Here is a 16866-nt window from a genome sequence, read left to right as displayed (position 1 = left end):
TGGCCTGTTGTTGTGGCCAGACTGTTGTCTGGGTGAAGGGGGAGTTGTTCTGCGGGGGTCCTGTAGCCATGTCAGAGTCCCCCGAGGTGCCCAGCTCATGTTTCACTGACTATCTGGGGGCAGTGCTCGACTCAGTGGCTGAGGAAATGCAGCCCAGGTTGGGGTGGGGGGTTCCTGCTTGATGGGTGGGAGGACTGTAGGGCCCCACCTGGCCCAGACCTGGCTGCCTGAGCCACCCAGGATGATGTAACTTCCCCACATGGAGACCGATGTTGGGGAGGGGACACAGGTCCAGTTCGCTGGCACTGCCTTTCCTGCCTGGGTTTTAGGTGGGCAGAGGTAGGACCCTCACTCTCCTCTGTGCTTGCTGAGGACAGTTTGTGGCTGCTGAGTGTCTCCATGGCTCATCATGTTGTACTGGTGGAAGGTCACCCAGGCTCTGAACTGTCCACCACAGGACCTGCACTGGGGAGGGAGACCCAGGATGCCCAGCCTGGCAGCATTCCAAGTACAGTGGTCCCTGCCCATCCTGGCTTCCCACTTCTCAGCATCCAGGACAGGGAGCTGGGACCCTCATGGGCCTCGCTGGTTCAGGGTCTCAGGCAGAGTGTGGTGTTGGCAGGTCACCTGTGTGTTTGTGTACCCAGAGAAGGAAGAACCGGCCACATGTGGCTCTCGGAACCCTGCACCCTCGTCAGCGCCCACAGTGTCCCCAGTGCCCCGCACTTGACTCAGCTGTGGACTCCTGTCTGTGCTGAGATCTGCCCTGCCCCAAGCTTGTTGTTCCCCTGCTCCCTCTTGCCTCCACCTCCTTTCAGCTCCTAAACTGGACCCAAACTCATTTCCCAGCAGGAGATGGACACGAGAGAGAGAATAGCCCCATCGTTAATAATGGCGACATGGAAAGAGAAAGTTTCTTTGAAGGAAAGAACATGGCACTTTTTGAGGTACGTTACACTTTGTCCCGCAGAGAGAAAGTTTCTTTGAAGGAAAGAACATGGCACTTTTTGAGGTACGTTACACTTTGTCCCGCAGAAAGCAGGGGGCAGTGTAGTAGCTGCAATTTGGACACGTGAAGAGGCTGTGGTCCTGAGGCCCCTAGTCTAAGGGTGGACTGAGGGGCTGGGCCTCTTGACTGGACGCTGCGTGGGCAGGGAGCTGGCAGCCGTCCATGTCCGGAGGCCTTTACACCATGTGCCCTCACGGCTGACACCTGTCTGTGAGTGGCTTGGAGAGGCTGAATTTTGGGCCATCTCGGGGACCCTGGTCCTCCTCTTTGGGTGGGTGGCCTGGAGCCTGCTCTTCAGCTCCAGACCCAGGACTTCAAACTCCCATGACAGCCGGCCTGTTTCAGACCTCTGAACTCCAGGTCGCCCCAGAGATGGGCTGACCAGAGCATCCACACAGCAGGAGCCCTGCTGGGTGGTTGACCTGGTCAGATCGGGGGTGTTTCAGTTTGGGATCCAAGTGACTTATTCCATGTCTTGGTCCTAAACAGGAGGAAATGGACAGTAACCCCATGGTGTCCTCACTCCTCAACAAGCTGGCCAACTACACCAACCTGAGCCAGGGCGTGGTGGAGCATGAGGAGGATGAAGAGAGCCGGAGGCGTGAGGTCAAGGTACACCACCCGCCTACCCCCGCCGCCCAGCCCCAGACCGCCCAGAACCCCACCAGGGCCTCCTCGCCTTCCCTTGGTTTTCCAGTGACAGAGCCATTTTCCTAGGAATTTATTTCTCAGGGATGTGCTTCTCGGAATCTATCCTAAATAAGCAGAGCTGCCATGAGGATTCATGCATCAGAAAGAGGTTCTTTGGCAGAGTTTCTAAGAGCCAAACCTTGGAGACCACGCAGATGCCCCCAAGGGGGCCGGTGGGCTGTGCTGGGCTCCAGGACAGACCGGCCCCAGTGGTTTTCACAACTCAGGACGCTCTTCGTACCGATGCAGATGAAGCCCCAGGGAACACGGTTGTGTTGAGTGTCTTTCTCTGGGAGAGTGATGGCTGATTATTAGTTTCTTCTTCCCTTACTTTTAAAGCTCTCTCATGATAAGTATGTATTCCTTTAAAATCAAAGATACAAACTGCCCTGACCAGTGTGGCGCAGTGGGTTGGATGTTGCACCACCAAGTGCAAGGCCGCAGGTTTGATTCCCAGCCAGGGCACATGCCTAGGTTTGCCCATTCGGTCCCTGGTTGGGGCACAGCTGATTGATGTTTCTCTGTCTCATTGGTGTTTCTCTCCCTCTCTTTTGTCCTTCCTTCTCATGTTTCTAAAAAATAAATAAAATCCTAAAAAGATACAGGCTAAAAAAAAAAATTAACCACCCAAGTAATTCCTCCATCACAGGCCACAGCTCCCAGAGGCCCTGACAGGCAGTCTCCCTTCCTCCTCCTTCTGAAACCTTGACGAAAACGGGCATTTCCCAAGGTTTAGCAGCAGTTGTACTCTTCTGTCCACCTTTTCTGCAAGTGGTTGCTAAATTAGGGTGGAAATTGGCTTTTCTCTATTTAAATGCTGACTCCCGCTCCTTGTTGGCTCTGAGAACACCACTTGAAGGGCGTTGTGTTCCGAAGGGAGGGCCTTGGAATCAGAGCTGTTTCCTGACAAGCAGGACAGAAGACTCTGTGGGGCCTGAGCCCTGGCCTCCCAGAGGGGCCTGGCGCTTTCTGCAGTGTTCTGTCAGCTGGATGGGGCGGCCAAGTGACCCCCACAATGCTGAGCTACCTCCCTGCTCTTCCCTTCCCCATCCCACTGTGTCCACCCTGCCCCTCCGGCCAGTGCTGGGGCCAAGGTACAGGAACCCTGTGTCCCAATGGCCTCATTCACTCTCCCTCTGAGTGTCTCCCTTGTGCCTGTGTCTGACCTGACCTTGGTCCCTCTGGGCTTCAAGCCAAGGGCTTTCTGCCCTCTCTCTTTCCTCTGACCATAAGCCCAGCAGGATGAACACTCATGTCGTGACACGTGAAGGTGTTGGCTCCTGGTGTTTGAGAAGAACAGCTTGTTGGGAATGGAAGCAGTAGAGACACAGGGGACATGGAACGTGGTCTCCATTGTAGGTGCTGTGATTTTTCTGGCTCCATGGGAGCTGTGTCCACCCTGGCTGTTCATGGAGCCGCCTCCCCTTCCCCTGCCAGGCAAGGGATGGAGGACACTGACCCTGGGTGATGCCATGTGGGAGGTTACAGTGTCAGACAAGTCCCCTGGGCACTGCCTGTGGTTTCGTGGATCCACCGCGGGGGCCCAACTGTTCGTGCACACGGCACACATCTGTCCCTCTGTCTGTCTGTCGGAGCTTGTGTTCCAGCGAGCTGTCAGCCTGCTCCAGGAAGTAGACACTTTCCCTCAGGGACCTGTGTCCAGATGCTTCCTGGAACCAGTCCTCAGCTTTAGCTTGCTGCACCAACCAGGCCTCGCCTGCTGCCAGAGCTCCTTCCAGGCCGGGGAATGCAGCTCAGTGGGTCACAGAGGTCCTCGCAGCCCAGACCCTGTGTCAAGGTTTCTGTTGAGATATAACTTAAGTGTTCACCCTGGTCAGTCTGAACAAGGCGCATGGTATGGACTCACTGCCAGGTTAGGACCTGGAACAGGGCTGGTTTCGGTCACAGGAATGACGGCTGCCCCATGACCCTGGGCAGGACTGTGTGTAGCCAGGTGGGTAGGTTTCACTTGGGATGAATCTAGTTGCCCCCCGCTTAGGACTGAGTTTAGGGCCTGTGGGGCAGGAGGTGGGGGTGCCCCTTACTGTCTCTCAGACCAGCCAGACACAGGAGCTTGTCCCCAGAGCGCGGGTGTTTGTTCCCCTCACGGCTCCGGGGCCTGGAGCCTCCAGTGCCTCAGAGCCAGTTGGATCCTTCAAAGCTGCCTTTTATGAGAGAACGGAAGGCCACTGTGCCCTTCCAGGGTGACTCAGGACCAAGGCGGCTGCTGGGCACAGAACTGGCTCCAGGCAGGTGGGCGGGGCCCATGTGAGGCCTGGAGTCCCGGCCACTCTTACCGGAGGGTTTGCTTTAGCCCCCACTGGTGGTTTATTGATCTCTTCATATGTTAGCTAAGATTGTAAACAAAGATTATAAAATAGACGTCAGCAGTTTGCCCAGCATTGCTGTCACTTTGCATATTTCATGTCACTTGGCATATTCCTTCTCATTTTTACACAACTGAGACACGCCCACCATAAGACCCATAACCACTTTTATTTACACAAAGGTACAGGTGTACTGTGGGTGGGTGGGGCTCGTGGGGGGAGGGATGCGCTGGCCAGGAGCTGGAGCTCGGGGCCAGGCGTTGAAGGATCTGCCTCCCTGCTCCCCAGCTGCTCTCTTAGGTCCTTCTCCCCAGGGCCCTAGAACCCCTGGGAGCTCTGTGGCCTTGTCTGTGCTCTGCAGCAGGTGTTCCTGTCTGTTTACTTTCCATTTTCACCTGAGAAGCCCATCTCCTTTTTTTCAATGGGGATTTAGCTTGCTCTCCTTTGCGAGTTTGCCCTCTGGCCACCTCCCTGGGGCTGGCCGGTGTCCCCCTAAACCTTAGTCTGTAGCCCTTCTCTGAGCCACCACACCAGGTCCTTGTTCTCAGTCCAGCCTTGTCATTCAGGAAAGTGGGATTTTTTTAATGATTAATTTTAGAGAGAGAGAGAGAAAGAGAAATACCAACTTGCTGTTCCACCATTTGTGAATGTATCTTGCATGTGCCCTGACCAGAGATCAAACCTATAACCTTGGTGTATTGTGATGGTGCTCTAACTAACTGAGCTACCCGTCCAGGGCTTTTTAAAAAAATTTACCTACATTCAAAACATCTCCCTCATTAAATAGCATCTTACCTTTGCAGCCAGATACCCCTAAATCCAAGTGTGCTGCCTGAATGTGGTCACACTGGCTGTCATCCCACGTCACTGACAGGGAGGGGTGGGACCCCTGGGCCTTGTCGGTCCTCTCTGGTGTGTGTGGGGCTGGCCAGTAGGCTCCTGGCCGTGTCACCACCTTTTCCTCTGAGCTGCTCATCCCGTAGTCTTTCCAGGGTCACAGCAGACATCCCAGGGTCACGGCAGACGTTTCCAGCAGGCACCACCCTGGCACTGCCCTGTCCACAGTTATCCCACATCCTGCCGTGTGTCTTTGCATCTGCAGTCATAGGCTTGAGGAAGGGCTCTGTGTACCCAGGCAGCCAGTTCTCTGAGCCTTCGATGGTGCCCTTGACCACTTCCTCCACAGGGTCTGAGACACTGCTGATTCCACCTAGAGTTGGTGTTATAGTTGCATTAGCCTCTTGCTCCCATCTTTTCCCAAACTTTCCCGCCTTCCTGCTGTTCCCCACTCTGCCCCCTGGCCATAATGTGGTTTTGGTCCCCCTCAGAAGGCCACCCTGCTCCAGCACAGCCGGAGTCCTGCTCTGGTATCTCCTGGAGCCTCATTTCATTTTGGGGCTGGTCCCCCTTCATTTTTCCAGGTCCAAGCAGCAGAAGCTTGCCGCTCTTGCCAGCTTCTTTCTTTGTCCTCCTGTCCCTGGAACCTTTTCCTGGGGCTTGAGGTTGTAGTCGGGGCTCCCAAGGGAAGCGGGTCCCTGGGGAGAGGGCCTGAGGTCTGCTGGACACAGGCGTGACCTCCCTAGAGTCACTGTTCTGTCTCTCTCAGAGCCCAGGCATGGGCACCTTCATCGGCGTCTACCTGCCCTGCCTGCAGAACATTCTCGGTGTGATCCTCTTCCTGCGCCTGACGTGGATTGTGGGCGTGGCCGGCGTCCTGGAGTCCTTCCTCATCGTGTTCATGTGTTGCACCTGTGTGAGTGAGCAAGGCTGTCCTGGGATGTGGCCTTTCTGCCTTCGGGGTGGTGATAGCTGGATTCCGAGGACCCGACCAGGTGGACAGCTGCGGGCTCTCCAGGGTCCGCTGCTGCCCTTTGGTCTGAGGTTGCCCATGTGGATTCTATCCCAGGGCAGCTTCTCACCAGTGCTGGTGAAATTATGAGGAAGATGGGTGGGGCCTGGGGATCAAGCTGCCTAGGACCAAGCTGTCTGTTGGCTGCAGGGAGTCTTATTTACTTGCATCTGAAGAAGTACAGGGGGCAACCCAGTCCCCGAGGGTTTTCACTGGGCCCCGTTGCCACTCACAGGGGTGCTGTATGTTGATTAGGTCCCCTTCCACCCATCCGACATTTTCGGGGACCTCATTTATAGGAAGGGATGGGTGTTGGTGGCTTGTTGAGCCCCAGACCTGGCACTTGGCCTCTTTGCCTGCCTCCCTGTCTGTTAGCAGCAAGCAGTCTCTTCTTTGCTGTCACGCATCTCGTCTGGTTTATCCTGTGGGTGCTCCTCGGTGCCTCCTCTGGCCATGATTTTTTTGCTTCCTTTATTGTTAAGAAGGTGATTAAGCTATTCTGTCACCATGTGTCATCTGGAGACAGCTGTGTAAAGAATTCAAACAATGCAGATGAGTCCCCCGGGCCCCTCAGGCCACTTCCCCTACCCGCTAGGCTTCCCGTAGCCGGCCTTGGGGAACTGTGGTGAGGTCACGTAAACGGCCTTGCCACATTCTCCCTGGGTCACAACGTGTTTCTTTCATTTAAGGGTCAAGAGGCATATGGAGCAGTGCCAGACACACACAAAAGGCGATAGAAAGCAGGATGATGGGGTGGGGCCTTGTTCAGGCCCAGACACTGCCAGATGGGAACAAGGTCACGACGGTCACTGGGGCCTTCGCTTCCCAGGCTGTTCCTTCTGGTCCTTGGGTTGTAAAAGAGTTACTCCCAACCCATGGGTGTGGCTGTTTCCTGAGCAAGTGGGCACTTTACACCCCATGGCGGGCTGAGCACCCGGGCGGAAGCCAGCCCTTCAGTGCTAGTCGGGGTCCTGAGTCTGGTGTTTGCTGGAGCAGCCCCCAGGAGTGCCGTTCCCAAAGGGTCCTCTGTCTCTTCACAGACGATGCTGACTGCCATCTCGATGAGTGCCATTGCCACCAATGGTGTGGTCCCAGGTAAGGGGGTGCTGGAGACGGGGTCCTCTGAGGTGAAGCCTTCTTTTTGTGGGTACTAACTAAGCTGAGCTCTGCTGTGGATGCAGTGCATACTCCACTCCCATTTTGATGGTGACCTTGACATTAGCCCTTCACCCAAGGTAGCTACAGGTGAGGCAGGGGTGCGGCCCAGTGTGGATGTGCCTCACTCACCTGGAGGTTGCTACCATCATTCATGTCCGAGCACAGAGATCTCTGGGGGTCTCTAGAGGGTTCAGGTGGGTCTAGAGGGGTCTAGAGGGGTTTGGGGGGGTCAGGGGGAGAGGGATGTCCTGCAGCTCGAGGGCTAGTGCCCCCGGTGTCCTGGGGCCTCTTGCCGTGTTTCCCCCCAGGGCTGTAGGGCTTTGCTAAGAGACCTGTCTTTTGGCGGGGCTCCCAGAGGCTGCTGTGCAGCTGGGATTCACCTCAGAGTGGGAACCCACATCAACACCCCCAAGGTCTCATTCATGTCAAACTTAATTAAGCCTTTGGTGTCTAGACAAGAGGCTGGCATTTTCTGACCAGATGCCTCCCTTTGATTCTGAAGTTTAATTTCCCACAAACCATTATTCTCTTTTTACAGTGACAAAACTGGAGTGCCGCAGGCTTAATTTAATTCGTTGCCTTGGCGCTGTCTGACCTAGGGGTAGGAGTGCAGAAAGGGCTGCGTGGGTGATGGGGGTGGGGGCTCTGGGCTCTTTCCTGCAGGGTTCACTTTGACATTTGAGCCCTGAAATGATGGCTGTTTGTTTTCCCCAGTTTTGCAGTAGCATCCTGATACTGAGAGGGCAGTGCCTGGGGTGTGGTGAGCTCAGCAGAGAATGGGAGGCAGGTGGGTGGGTAGGTGGTGCCTTGGACCAGTTTGTTCCTCAGGCTGTATCGTCTCTCAGGAGCAAAGTTGCAGGCAACATGCCTCCAGTTTATTTGCCACATGGATTCAAGGAACTGAAATAACGCTACCTCGTTCCCCTGTGGCTTGTGTGTGTATAAGTGAGGCCCAGCGTGTTTTAGACCCCAAGCCCTTGTATGGCTGCCCCTCCCCCCGACCTCCCAAGTCCTCACAAGGAGCAGCAGTGGTGTGGGGACCATCTTCCCCCACTAGCCATGGGGGACCATCTTCCCCCACATGGAGTGCAAAGCCCCTTGTGGGTCGCACCCGCATGGGTGTGGGAACCAGTCTCTCTTCACTCGACGCCCAGCTGGGAGGCGGCACTGAAACTCAGTGCTGGAGGAGGGATTCGACATGCTCTCTTGGAGAGATGATTCTACTGGCAGATTGGCCTTTAGGTTTGCTTTTCAGAAAGAGGGGCACACTGTGAGAAGCTCTTCAGGCATTCCAGAGTCACGCCATGGTCTCCTGGTTGGTCTTTGAGCGTGAACTGAGCCGTCCAGCAGAATGGTCGTGCGGAGTTATCAATGGCACTTTGGGGGTGATGCAGAAACGATGCCTAAGCATCCCTGGGTTCTCAGCCCTTTAGGGCAGAAGTGAAGAGAATGGAAGTGTTGGTCTGATGTCAGAAGGTGCAGACTTACGGGCTCTGCCCCCTGCTCATGGTCATGGTCACCATGACCAGGTTTGGTCACAGCTTCCTGAGCTGGTCGTCTGTTCTGTGAAGTTTGCGTTCACAGGACACAGTGGGTTGCTAACCCACTGTTTTCTGTTTGGTGTTTTTTTTGCAGCTGGTGGCTCATACTACATGATATCGCGGTCGCTAGGGCCAGAGTTCGGAGGGGCGGTGGGCCTCTGCTTCTACCTGGGAACGACCTTTGCAGGGGCCATGTATATTTTGGGGACCATTGAGATTTTTCTGGTGAGTGCTTTGTTTGGGGGTGCTTTCCCTTGCCCAGACACCGACCCCAAGGGCAGCGCTCCCCATCAGGCCTTTCTGCTCAACTCTTGTTCCCTGTCATTTGGCGAACGTGCTGAGTCCCTATACTGAAGATTTTCCCCTAAAACTTAAAATTGAAGTACTGATGCTCAGTCTTTCGATGTGTCTTAAGGTGGACATGCTTTCCTGGTTTGCTAGACCCCTCAGGTTGAGCTCTTTGGTGTCTCCCACCCTTTGTCCTGACTTCCTGTTCCAGTGCCGAGGGTGTGGCTGCCAGAAACACTGGGGTTCCTGATGATGGGCCATGGGGTGACGTGCTCCCCAAGTCCTCATTTGCCATGTCCCCTACCTGATCCCACCCACTTCTCAGAACTTAGTCACTGGTCCCTCGGTCCCATGCTCCCTCATTCCAGCAGGATGCACCAAGCGTCAGTCGGTGAGCCTGCACTGGGTGCCTGCCCAGTGTGGTTCTGGGAGGCCTGTGTTGGGCTGGCACACATCTCCAAGCTGGAAGGATATCCTTGTCAGCAGAAAAGCACTGCTTTTTTTTTTATTTTCAAACTAGAGAATTGGGGTAGCATTGTGTTCCGATGCTGCCTCACTGGGAAGGGTCCTAAGCTTCATCTCAGAATCATGCCCTGGCCATTGCTATTTGCTGCCTGTGCTTTTTTTGTTCCAGAGAGTTTGCTATAGATGCATTCTGGTGGTACAGGGGCTCTCGGGGAAGGAGGGAACTCAGCACTGATCCCCACCGAGAGAAGGGCCCCTTCAGAAGGTTGTGTCTGGCCCCCTCCCTCTCCTCATGCAGTCATCTTGCAGGCAGAGGTGGAGAGGCTGCCCTTCTTGACCTGCTTTGTCCCCACAGACCTACATCTCCCCTGGTGCAGCCATCATCCACCCCAAGTCAGAGGGCGACGAGGCCATGACCCTGCTGAACAACATGCGAGTGTATGGGACATGCACGCTGGCCCTCATGGCCATGGTGGTCTTTGTGGGTGTCAAGTACGTCAACAAGCTGGCCCTGGTGTTCCTGGCCTGCGTGGTGCTGTCCATCCTTGCCATCTACGCTGGTGTCATCAAGTCTGCCTTTGACCCGCCAGACATCCCGTGAGTCCCAGTCTTCCGTCAGGGATGTCTCATCCTCAGTCGCTCTGCTCGGGGCAGGTCTGTAAGGATACATTGTTTCCTAGTTTGTAATTCAGGTTCCGTCTGTGGCCATGATGGCGGGGCCCCGGGGTGGTGGCACCTTACCCCAGCTAAGGCCTCAGATGTCTGGCAGTCTTCTCTTCTGTCCTTGGCATCAGGGTGAGCAGTCAGGATGCTCTTGCAGACCAGCCGTCTGCAAGCACAGGACGGGAGGTTTGGGGAAGGTCCGAGCATATTGGTTGGCTGGCAGACCTGAAGACAGGCAGCACCGAGCTACTCCCAGGGGTTGTCTACTCCCCTAGTCCTCACGAAAACCCTCAAGTAGGTTCTTTTCTTATCCTTCTTTTGAATGAGAACACTAAATCCCAAGGAAGTGGTCCTAGGTCACAGAGCAAGCAAGCGGGACAGTGGAATGGCCGGCATTCAGGCATCAGGTTACCCAGCGGCCGTGGTGGAGTGGGGTGGGCTGGGAGGCAGCTGGCACTGAGGACCCTCCTGACTCCTGTGCCAGGAGCACCCTCCTGTGCTTTGTTGCCTCCGTGTGCAGTGAGCCGCCTGGGTAGGAATAGTCCCATTCATCCCTGTGCCCAACACTCCAGAGCACGGTGGCAGAACAGACTGTCCCTTAGTCCCACGCTGCCAGACTCGACTTCTCCTCAGACACAGATTTCCAGCAGCTCATGTGGATGTTCTGGTCAGGCTAAATGGAGAGAGTTAGAAGCTGTGGACAGGGGCCACGCACACCTCTACCTGGTGACTGAAGAAAGTGGTGGAAGTAATTTCACACGGGAGTCACACGCCTCCTTACGCCCCGACTCCTGCTCCAGGGTCTGTCTGCTGGGGAATCGCACGTTATCGAGACGTAGCTTTGACGTCTGTGCCAAAGTCCACACCACCAACAATGGCACGGGGACCACCATGCTCTGGAGCCTCTTCTGCAATGGCTCCTCGCCCAGCGCCGCCTGTGATGAGTACTTTGCCCAGAACAACCTCACAGAGATTCAGGGCATCCCCGGCGTGGCCAGCGGCGTCCTCCTGGGTGAGTGTCCAGTGGATCTCGGCAGGGCCGAGTTGTCCAGAGCCCAGTGCCTGGGAAGCCGTCCTGCCTCCCTGTGTGTGGTTGTGCTGCCCCTCTTCTGATGCTGACCTGCCAGGGTCCCTGCTCTGGCTGGTTCTCCCCAGGGCTGTGGATGGCAACCCTGCTATGGAGACAGTGGTTCAGGGACTCCAAGTCCATCCTTTTCTTTAGGACTTGATAGCAGCTCTGGTAATGAGGGAAGAAGCTAACTGGCAGGGACTGGTTTTTCCTGTCTGTGAGTTCTTCCATGATGAGAAATTGGGCTGGCTCTCCCACTACACCAGGAGAGAGGCCTCACGTTTTACAGAAAAGGAAGAGGGAGACTCCTGAGGCCGTGGTTTCGGGGTCCCCAGCTGTCTGCCCTGGGGTGGAGGTGGTACCGTGTGTCCCTCTGAGGCTGTGATGACAGTGGGTATTGTGGAGTACAGGGCTGGGCTGGGTTGAGATGTGTGGGCAGGTGGTCAGGGCTGCACGTGTGCACACATCCCTCAGCATGGGGATCCTGATGTTCAGAGGCCCCTGGCTACTGAGCACCCCCCCCCACTTCTAGGTTTTGGCAGAGCAAGCCCCTAGAGGAGGCAGCTGTTCACAGGTCACGCAGGGAGGGGGAGAGGGGATAGGCACCCTAGAGGGTGCCCTGTTTGGAGGGAGCAGGGATAGGTGGACAGTGGGAGTGAGGCATGGAGGTGACCTTCGGGGGTTGGGGAACCNCAGGTGGTCAGGGCTGCACGTGTGCACACATCCCTCAGCATGGGGATCCTGATGTTCAGAGGCCCCTGGCTACTGAGCACCCCCCCCCCCACACTTCTAGGTTTTGGCAGAGCAAGCCCCTAGAGGAGGCAGCTGTTCACAGGTCACGCAGGGAGGGAGAGAGGGGATAGGCACCCTAGAGGGTGCCCTGTTTGGAGGGAGCAGGGATAGGTGGACAGTGGGAGTGAGGCATGGAGGTGACCTTCGGGGGTTGGGGAACCCGCTGGCATTCCTGTGGGAGAAAAGGATCCATGCAGGGGAGAGGGCCCTGAGGGGATGGGTTCTGCAGCAGGGCCCCTGTAGGGGGTCTTCGGGGGAGGGAGGGTTTTTATAGGGCGGGGGCCTACAGGCTGTAGCCTGGCCAGTCTGGGATCTGCCCAGGGGTGCATTTGCACAGGTAGGAGACAGACCCCGCTGTCACCTCGAGTGTGTGGGGAAATGGGGCCAGTGCTGCCCCGTATGGGCCCTCCATGAGTGAGGGGACCTGCAAGAAGGGATCGCTGATGGACTCCCTCCCTGAAACCTTCCCTCAGAGCCCTAAGGCTGCTTGTCAGGGATGCCCTTCCTTCTAATTTGACTGTAGGACCGCAATCTTTCACTCAGTGATTGTGAACCGTTTCCTCAGAGGTCAGTGTTTGAGTTTGACGTCCTTGTCCTTGTGTGGCACCGGGGCATGTCAGGCAATTCTGGGGCTCCCCAATGGCGGGAGCTCTGGTGGAAGGTTCTAGAGTCCTGTTACCTGTCTGTTTCCCCCCCCAGATAACCTGTGGAATGCATACTCGGACAAAGGGATGTTTGTGGAGAAGAAGGGCACACCCTCGGTGCCCGTGTCAGAGGAGAGCAGACCCAGCGGTCTGCCCTACGTCCTCACCGACATCATGACCTATTTCACCATGCTGGTTGGCATCTACTTCCCCTCCGTGACCGGTGAGGCCGTGAGCAGTCCAGGCGGGCCGGAGCCGCCGCCTCCCTCCCTCAGCTGTCGCACAATCACCCTGTCTCTGCCCACCCCCGCCAAACTTCCCCTCCATGCTTCCCTCCTCCCTCCAGTTTTCTTTACTGTTTGGCTCAAAAAATGAGCATTCTGCTCCCCGTCTATTCTGAGTGGGGAGCACAGGAGGCCATGTGGTTTAAGAGAGCTTTGTTCCACGCTCTCCTGAGAGGCCCATGTTGTTAGAAGTAACTTTTGACTGCAGTGTGGACTTGCCCAGACACCTGGTGCACTGTTAGGTGGCACCCAGAACACCTGGTGCACTGTTAGGTGGCACCCAGAACACCTGGTGCACTGTTAGGGGGCACCCAGGAGTGGACGTGGAGAACGGTTAGTGGCCAGGCACTGCGGCCGTCCTTATCCTCACAAGAGGCAGCTGACCTTCTGGGATAGCCCTTAGTGTAAGAAAATCTTGTTTCCCCTCACCCCCCCAACACCCATGTGGGCACACAAATGTGGGCACATGCAAGAGAGCCCTTAGTGTGTGCAAGTCCCCCTTCCTCCCAACATAAACATGTACATGCACACATGTATGCATACACACAGCTTCACATACACACACACACTGCTCCTGGAGACCACCCCCCCCCCAGGACACGCTTCAGCCCACCCGCCACAAAACCCTGGCCCCGAGCCCCCAGCTGCTCCTGACCTGGCCTGGCTGAGGGGCTCAGCAGCTTGCGGCTGTCAGTGTATCTGTCCCCCTGGCCCCCACCTCAAGCCTATCTGCACTCTGGAAGGCTGGCCTGCAAGGGGCCGCTCACCGCCTCTCTGCACTTAATTCATCACAGCTCTTCCTGAATCGGTGGAGTTGGGGGGGGGGGTTGACAAGTGCTTGTTTTTAGTTCCCCCTGGAAGACTGGAAGATGGGGTCACGGACTCACTTTGGCAAGTGTGGGGATTTGGTCCCTGGGGGTCTCTCTCTGTCCTGTATCCATCTGTCGGTGTGGAACATGTTCTGGGTGAGTGAGCCTGGGGGGTGGAGAGTGTGAAAACATCCTCTGTGGGTGCAGGTGGCCCCAGCACCCAGGCACCCTGCCTGTGGACCGCCCCCCCTTACCTGGCGCCGCCTCATCTCTGAGCACGCTGGCACATCAGGTCACGCAAAGCACACACTCACGAGGCGCCGAGCAAACTGCCGTCAGTTGGCGTTTCTCTGAGTCCAGTTGAAATCATTTTACTTTTTTTTCTTTTTTATTTATTGACTTCAGAGAGTAAGGGAGAGAGAGGAATATCAATTTGATTTTCCACTTATTTATGCCTTCCTTGGCTGATTCTTGTATGTGCCCTGACTGGGGATAGAACCCACAACCTTGGCCTGTCTGGACGATGCTCTAGCCAACGGAGCTGCTCAGCCGGGGCCTTATTTTACTTTATGCACCAAATCAAGTGAGTCTTGAGGGTGTGGGCAGTGACACATCCACGTGCAGCAGGAAAAAGATGAAACCTGGTGCGGAGTTAATGTGGAGAGGCCTCGATTTACTTTAGGGTCATGTTCTTATCATGCTTGATCCAGACCTGGCTTCTTGACCCCAAGCCACATGGATGAACCCAAATCTTAGAGGGAAGTGAGGTCAGAGCTGGGTGCACCTGGAGGCTGCTTCTGGTTTTGGTGTCAGTGGCAAGCATCCGGGCTGAGCCTTCCTCTGGCCTGAACTAGTTCATGGCGGGGTTAGCTGTTCCTGTGGAGGGTAGGTGGGGGGCATTTGGGGCCTCTCCCCATGCACCCTGCAGCGGCTGTCACACAGCTACACGGTGATATCTGGCCTGTGCTCTTTGAGGCTGGGATTGGGGGCATTGGCCCACACGGGTGTGGTCTTCCTGCGCCCGCATCTCTCCAGCGTGTTGCAGCTGAGGTCCTGGGCTGTGTCTCAGGTAGGCCTTGGCCAGTGGGGATGGAGTTTTCTAGGTTCTCCTGGTAACAGGTCAGCTTTGCCTGTTTTCGCAGGCATCATGGCAGGCTCAAACCGGTCTGGGGACCTCAGGGATGCCCAGAAGTCGATCCCCACAGGGACTATCCTGGCCATTGTGACCACATCTTTTATTTGTATCCTTGAAGGGGTCAAGGTGTGGGAGGCTCGGGTGCAGGGGCTGTCCATCAGCCTGTCAGGGTGTGAGGGTACCTGCCCCCAACACCCTCACCACTGTGTGGCTCACCACTGTGCCATCAACAGCTTTGGGTGAGCTGCTCTGCTTCAGGTGAGTTCTGCCCACAACACCTGTCCTGTAGAGGAGGACCTGGGCGGGTGCTGACCTGATGCGAGAAAATAAAACACAGCACCTGGGCACCACGTCCATAGTAGGTTATGGAATGTGAAATTGTGCATGAACTACATACATTAACCATGGTACTACTTGCAACTCATCACATACATTAGGGACACGTGACTATGTGTGTATCATGTAATAACCACACACATGTGCACTGGTCAGTTTTACCATGCTGCGGCACAGGCCTTGAGGGGCCAGTGGAGCCTTTTCTCTCACTGAAGTTTGTCCCTTCTAAGCAAGTGAGCGCCTCCTGCGGTGGTCACACTGCAGGCCTGGCATGTCCTCACTGACCTGAGGTCTGTTCTGTGGAGCCAGGACTAGGCATTGCGCAAGGCCCCCGAGGATCACCGGGACAGCCAGTGCACGCAGAGTGGGCAGGGGCTCAGGGTGGCTCTGTACCTGACTGCGGCCAGGGCCCCGCTGCCGGCACATGGCGTCCACTGCTTCCTTGACATGAGCCTCAGACCTCTCCTGCATCGTGCTCTTCGGGGCCTGCATCGAAGGCGTGATCTTACGAGATAAGTATGTTGGTTTTTATGTGCAACTTCTGGAAATTCTGGGGTCAGAGTCAGCTTTCTCGAATGACTTCAGCTTTGAAATTGAGATCACTCGGGATTTCACACTTTGAGTGTGGAGCAATAAGCTCCCGTGGCCCCTTTGTTGAGAGGTTCTATTTGGTCTGGTGCGTCCACCCTCGCCTTCTCCAGCCTGGAGCTGGGGGACCATAGAGTCATCTCAGACCCAGCAGAGCTGGGGATGCAGGGGTTCCTGAGTGAGGCCATGGTTACCCCTGCTGGCCCCTCCACTCAGTGGAGGAGTGGTCTGCGCCCCAGGGTCTCACTCCCCAAACCCTGCTTTCTGGTGGCCATGGGTTTTATCAGCCCTTCAGAGCATGAGGGGCCCTGCAGGTCCCTGACAGGGAGGCTGTGGCCACTGCCCATCACTTTCGTGGGGGTGACGGTGGCCTCACAGACCCTGGGCTGGGCCATGGCTTCCTTGCTCCTGCAAAGACTCTTTCAAGCAGGACCCACGAGTTTACTTGGGGTGGGAACGTCATGCCCACTCAGATGCTGGGAAGACGCTTAGTCTTCAGCTCCCATTTTGAAAGTCTACCCCACCTGCCCCTCCTGCAGGTTCGGGGAGGCCCTACAAGGGAACCTGGTCATCGGCATGCTCGCCTGGCCATCCCCCTGGGTTATCGTCATTGGCTCCTTCTTCTCCACCTGCGGCGCCGGCCTGCAGAGCCTGACAGGGGCACCGCGCCTGCTGCAGGCCATCGCCCGAGATGGCATCATCCCCTTCCTCCAGGTGAACACGCTGTCCGTAGCCTCAGGGCTGTATTGATGGCCCCCTTGTGAGAGAGCAGGCCCTTGGGAAGCAACATGTCTGGAGTGTCCCCAAGGTTCTGTCCCAGAGCACAGTCTTTACATCAAAGATGGTGGGACCTATGTCCCCACCTCCATCCTGGCAGTCCCCCATCCCAGGCGGTCACTGGGCTGAAGGCACAGGTGCAGTGGGTAGAGGCAGCCGCGTGCCACCTGGGCTGGCAGAGCGGTTCCCGGGAGCGGCTGGGAGCCTCCCCTTCCTGTGGAGTTGGCATCTGTCCTGTCATCGTCCTGTGGGAGGCTCTGCCCTGGGACTGTCCCCCTGTGATGGTGATGAGGCTCGTGGTGTCTGGAGCCCCTGCTTCCTCCAGTTGGGGCTGAAGCTTTCAAAGTGAACGTGAGGCCGTTGATGTGTTAGTGCCCTGGTGCTGCCATGACAGAGGCCACGGACCACGTGGCTTAAACAACACAAGCTGGTTCTCTCTGAG

The 16866-nt window shown here is 56.3% G+C and overlaps 1 protein-coding gene across 6 annotated transcripts in view; it reads left to right on the top strand.

The window, feature by feature from the left end:
- SLC12A7 (solute carrier family 12 member 7) overlaps positions 1–16866 on the top strand; it is an 85204-nt gene that overhangs the window by 51328 nt on the left and 17010 nt on the right. For 4 of the 6 annotated variants that reach the window (XM_037062941.1, XM_037062944.1, XM_037062943.1 and 1 more), the window contains exons 2-12: positions 853–947; positions 1499–1621; positions 5633–5779; positions 6916–6970; positions 8669–8799; positions 9683–9924; positions 10791–11002; positions 12551–12718; positions 14731–14829; positions 15518–15575; positions 16187–16361. In XM_037062941.1, coding sequence (XP_036918836.1) covers positions 853–947; positions 1499–1621; positions 5633–5779; positions 6916–6970; positions 8669–8799; positions 9683–9924; positions 10791–11002; positions 12551–12718; positions 14731–14829; positions 15518–15575; positions 16187–16361 — 1505 coding nt within the window. Of the gene's footprint in view, positions 1–849; positions 948–971; positions 1013–1498; positions 1622–5632; positions 5780–6915; positions 6971–8668; positions 8800–9682; positions 9925–10790; positions 11003–12550; positions 12719–14730; positions 14830–15517; positions 15576–16186; positions 16362–16866 lie in introns of those variants that run through there. The other 2 variants (XM_037062942.1, XM_037062946.1) reach the window with 2 other exon arrangements.

The sequence above is a fragment of the Sturnira hondurensis genome, unplaced genomic scaffold (assembly GCF_014824575.4).
Source record: "Sturnira hondurensis isolate 20B ecotype Veracruz unplaced genomic scaffold, ASM1482457v3 Scaffold0014384, whole genome shotgun sequence".
Taxonomy (NCBI): Eukaryota; Metazoa; Chordata; class Mammalia; order Chiroptera; family Phyllostomidae; genus Sturnira; species Sturnira hondurensis.
The sequence above is the reverse complement of the archived record's forward strand: the minus strand, read 5'-3'. Positions and strand labels throughout refer to the sequence as shown.